At 49.9% G+C, this 5,000-nt stretch overlaps 1 protein-coding gene across 10 annotated transcripts in view; it reads left to right on the top strand.

Annotated features, from left to right (window-relative positions):
- Positions 1 to 5,000, top strand: part of LOC126571604 (tensin-2) — a 101,964-nt gene that overhangs the window by 77,904 nt on the left and 19,060 nt on the right. For 9 of the 10 annotated variants that reach the window (XM_050230261.1, XM_050230260.1, XM_050230265.1 and 6 more), the window contains 2 exons: positions 1,789 to 2,343; positions 2,582 to 2,641. The exons of the other annotated variant lie outside the window; for it this stretch is intronic. In XM_050230261.1, the coding sequence (XP_050086218.1) occupies positions 1,789 to 2,343; positions 2,582 to 2,641 (615 nt within the window). The remainder of the gene's footprint in view (positions 1 to 1,788; positions 2,344 to 2,581; positions 2,642 to 5,000) is intronic. 10 annotated transcript variants of the gene reach the window in all.

Raw genomic sequence — 5,000 nt, 5'->3', positions numbered from 1 at the left:
GGTTCCACTACATCTTCCCTCCCCCAAAAACACGTCTTCTCTGTGCGGATCGTTTCGTTTCGGGGTCGGTCGATAGGTTGGCCAAAAAAAGGTAAATTGAGTAAACGCCGAGTGTCGAGTTGCTTCGCTTCGTTGCTTAATTATGTTTTCGCACTAAACGTCATGATGCATAACACGGCGAGAAGAAGAAGATGACGATGATGATGATGCTGCAAACCATCTCTTGACGAAGAGAGTCCGTTGATCTCAAGATTGAGTGCTTCGCGATCCAGTGTGCCTGTGTGTTGTGCGTGTTCAACATTTTAAATTTTTATCTGCTTTCTGTGACCTCTGGAAGCATGCCTTTGCGTTACGCTGCGCTGCTTGAGCTGAGATGTCAACCAGAAAGCTTACAGCGAACCAATCACCATTCGCCATCCGCCCGTTCGTTTGATTGATGTTAACGGACCCGATACGCAAACACGCAGCAATCAATCAACGACCACCCTTCTTATGTTTGCTGGACATTCCGGCACAATTACCCGTCCCTGTCGTCAGCAATCATTCAACGTTCCGAGTGCGCGCGCCCCTTCGAGACATGGCACACTCAGCTATAATTAACGCTTGTCAACACATGTAATATGCATATTTCCATGCGGAAAACGCGCAATAAAGAATGGCATTACCGGGGCAATAAATAACAGGCAACTGGCCAAGAAACTGCCGAACAGTGTCTTCATCCTGTTCGAAGGAGAGTTACTCTTCAGATGGACCTCCCATATCGCTATTCCACCACTTCAGAGCTATGATACTGGATATTAGAAGCTCGTGAGCACTCTCGAGATTCGATTGTCATTCGACTCCATAAAATGATCAAGTGTCATCGATCTGTTGAGCCTTTTCAAGACTCAGTTGACATCAATTGCGATGTATTTGCGGTCCCGGCCTGTTCGATTGGAGCCATCAGGATTGTGGCCATTGGATCCGATCAGTAATGCTCTATTCAAATCAAAAGACCCATTTGTGAGGTGAACAACAAGAGGATAAAGAAGGGCTTGAGAGTTCTACCAAACGCTCGCCACGTGATCATGGAATCGGAAATCATCTGGCCACTTTCTACACAACGTCGTTGCATCGGCGCTGCATGATCGCGCACTTTTGTTTGATCACACCAGGGACGCGAAGTACCGATCATCCCAGTCCCGTGACCTCACCAATTTAAACGTAATAAATGGTTGGCGCCGTTCATAATCTCCCCTCGGAGGTCGCGAGCATACTTTTTGGTTGATGCCAACATTTCTCTCTAGCTAAAGGGAAGGAGAGGATGAGGTCAGTCAGCCAGCCAGCCAGTCCGGAGGAAGGTGATCAAGCATTGCGCGCGCTAGCTCCAAATTTGGAACTTGGTTTTCCGATTCCGAAACCACCTGGAGGGGCCAGGGGCCACCGGAGACCAAAACGAATCCAGAAGGTCGTCGGGTATAGCAATAATGATGCTGCATGCCGGGCGTTTATGTTGTGCTGTGGCTCTCTCCTTCTCTCTTTCGCTGTTTTTTTCTCTCTTTCTGTCTTCTCGTGTCCCTTGCTGATCGTGAAGTCGCTTCGTGAAGCAACAGCAGCCGGTGATGGTGGTTGCAGAAGGATCGTCGTGCCGTTCAGCAAAGTGTCGACCCGGCCCAGTGTTGTCCGATTGGTTGATCGTGTCGGTTGTTGTGCGTGGTCGTTTGCCGTTTTGCTATTTGCTTCCGTTTCCGTTTGCTCTGCTCCAGTGCTGCTGACACCGTCTTGACGCATATTTTCCCTTCCCTTCAGATGAGTCCAACCATACGCAGGGTCCGCTGGATGGATCGCTGTACGCGACGATTCTGAAGAGTCCCAAATCACCGGTGCCACAGGGCGGATCGTCGGCTACGACCCCTCACCTCATCTCACCACCGGCTGAGTTCAGCAACGTCACGCAACAAGCGCAGCATCACCACAACCAGGGACCGACCGGCACTTCAAGGCCACTTTCGCCACCACCGGTGCCGGAACGATCGAAAACACCGAACTCGATCTATCTGCTCGCCCAGAACGGCACCGGAACGCCACGCCTAACGCCGATCCCGTTCAGTGCCGGTGGCGCGACGGTGTCCCGGTCCCAGACTGCGACACCGATCCCCGGTGGTCACGGTGGTCACGGTGATCACTCCAAGAGTCCCGTGGCCACGGGTTATGTGACGGAAGCGCGCACGAGTGCGAGTGGGAAGAGAGCCGGTGGGCCACCACCGGCGGTCGTGGTCGTCGATGGCCGATGTGAATCGGTCCGCAGCCCACTGACGGTGTCGATGGACTCTGGCATCTCGAGCAGTGGCCCAGTTAACAATCGTAAGTTGGCGCGATCCGGTCGCGATCGTGCACTTACTTGCTGATCGTACTCTCTTTCTTTCTCTCTCTCTCTCTCTCTCTCTCTCTCTCTCTCTCTCTTTCTCTCTCTCTCTCTCTTACTCTCTGATCTCCATCTGTTTGTTGTTGTCGTTTGTCGTCGCGGTTCAAACGCTTCTCTCTCTCTCTCTCTCTCTCTCTCTCTCTCTCTCTCTCTCTCTGTCTCTCCCCGCACTCGCAGGTCGCCCTCAGGGATGCAGCGTTTCTCCGTCGAGTTTCCCGAGTCAGGCCAGTCCGCAAGGTAGGTCGATCGAAGTCCCCACTCGCTCTCTCCTTCTCTCTCTCTCTCTCTCTCTCTCTCTCTCTCTCTCTCTATCTATCTATCTTCTGTTTGTTTTAAACTTTTTGACGATCGATGAGTGTCCACTCCACCAGAAGATTCCACCGGGAACTCGGGGGGTTGCAGGTCCCTGGGACCGATCCGAGGGGTGGTTTACACCCCATAAAAGGGTGACTGAATGTGCTCACAGGCTGGAGGTAGTGGACGGGGAAGTCAAGCTTCCATTTTCCGGCATCGGGCCAACCCTTCTGCTCTCTCGCTCTCTCTCTCTCTCTCTCTCTCGCTGTTAAAAGAGATTGTGTTTGCGAATGTCTCCGTGTATGTGTGCCACTGTACGTGTGTTTAAGGCCACTAAAGGCCATCCCGGGGACTCTGCGGGACCGTGCAGTGAAAGACTTTCAGGCACCAGGCAGCAGACTGACTGACCGTCGGCTCCAAGTGGCCCAAGTGGCCACGAGCAGGATGTGCTGTTGGCCTCTGGTTGCCCGGTTGGTGGTGTGATTTTCGCTAGCCAGTCCCTTTATGGCAGGCTGCCCAGCTACGGGTCTGGGCTGCACATTCTCACCATCACCGCCACCAACCACGCCACCACAGAGATCCGATCCGATGATCTGAGACAGAGAGGAGAGGGCCATTTATGCAACCGTGTCACTGGCCATCGCATTGGCGACGACGACGTTTCCTTTCGACGAATCGATAAGAGAAATCAATCTCTATCTCGCTCTCCCTCTTGTACTCCCGGATTCCACTAGTCCGGCCAGAGCCGTGGTCCGGATAGAGACATAAGCGATGGTGGAGAAAGAGGTTAGGTCCATTTCTAGATCCAAACCCCGTGCCTGATACAGTTTCGACAGCGCACAACAAACGCATTGAAGTTTGTGCCCTTTCGTCGCTTGTCCTTGTCGTCCGGTGGCTCGGTGGTATGCTCAACACCGATTCATCCATCCCATCCTCAGGAGAAGGTGGACAGTGATTGTGAACTCGCTTGCCAAGGGAAAGATGTCACCTATTTCCGCCTTGATTTTCATCGATTCTTGGGAAGAAAACTTGTCAACCGGTGGTCTACCCCGGTGGAGGGGGGGGGGGGGGGGGTCTTCGGAGAGCTCCTCGCTTCACGATCTTGGTATGTTTTCACCGATGGTTTGGAATGCAGGATTGGCCACCGGTTGGCGAAGGGAAAATAGCTTTCATTTTTTCCTCGCTCCTCCATTTTCCATTTCCCTTTTTTGCATACACGGTTCGTCACCTCGTGAATGAGGGAATGCTGGAAGTCACACTTTTTCGCCGGGTATTTAGTTGACGAGAAGTGGCGGTCCATTTCGAAATCTGTGGCATTGGTTCTCGTTCGTTCGCAGTGGCAATATCTTTCGATGGACGTCAATCAGATATCGGGATCAGTCATGAATTATTAAATTCCGTTATGACGGGCTCCTGTTGTCAGTATTTCACAAGACAGACCGGGTGTTGACTGTTTTGTAAGCTTAGGTGCGTGATTAGCCACGCCGAAGCCGTCGTTACGCCCAATATGTAAAGGCTGAGCTGTATCGATTTTTCTTTTCGAGACATTTTCCAAGGCCCGTTGCGGTGGGTGCCCTTCTAAGGGCGATGGCTGGGCCCTATTCTACGGATACTTGGGCGGATTTGTTGGGTGTTTTTGTTGACTTTTGAAGGTGCAAGCATTTGGCGTGATCGGTGATCCGCATTGCGATAGCTTTTTGAGATGGATTTTACATTGCAAATCGATTGCGTTGCCTCGCTTTAGGAAATCATATTCATGCATTGAGGGCTTATGTTGCTTACATTTAAAGCCCCTTTTTCAATACACGAAATAGAAAGGATAGGAAATGTGTCACACCGATCGTCACATTGCTTTATGACAGAACTTGTCATTTAACATTTTCAATCAACAGTATCTTGTAGCAGTTCCAATTTTTCCATGCTGTATAAAACTAAACATTCTTGAATTCCAAGGACCTTAAATGTCGTTTCTGACTAGTCTTTTTTAAACCTACAATTATATTATGTGGAATTTTAAATGCGCATTTACGAACCCATTAATTTTAATGATTTAAATTGTATTTGGAAGTGACTGACATAATTTCAAAAACTGTTGAATCGATAAATGAAGTGCTCAACAGTGATGAACACTTTGGATTCCTTTTGTAATCCACAATCGAATTTGAGATAAGGTGTTGAAGAATGTGATCATCCAGATATGATCGAATAATCCAGATGTCATCGAAATAATCCTTTCATACTGGATATATAGATACCAGTGACTGCGATGAGGAGATCAAGCAGGTATTAGAGAGATTTAGAA

This window comes from Anopheles aquasalis, chromosome 2, assembly GCF_943734665.1.
Source record: "Anopheles aquasalis chromosome 2, idAnoAquaMG_Q_19, whole genome shotgun sequence".
Lineage (NCBI taxonomy): Eukaryota > Metazoa > Arthropoda > Insecta > Diptera > Culicidae > Anopheles > Anopheles aquasalis.
The sequence above is the reverse complement of the archived record's forward strand: the minus strand, read 5'-3'. Positions and strand labels throughout refer to the sequence as shown.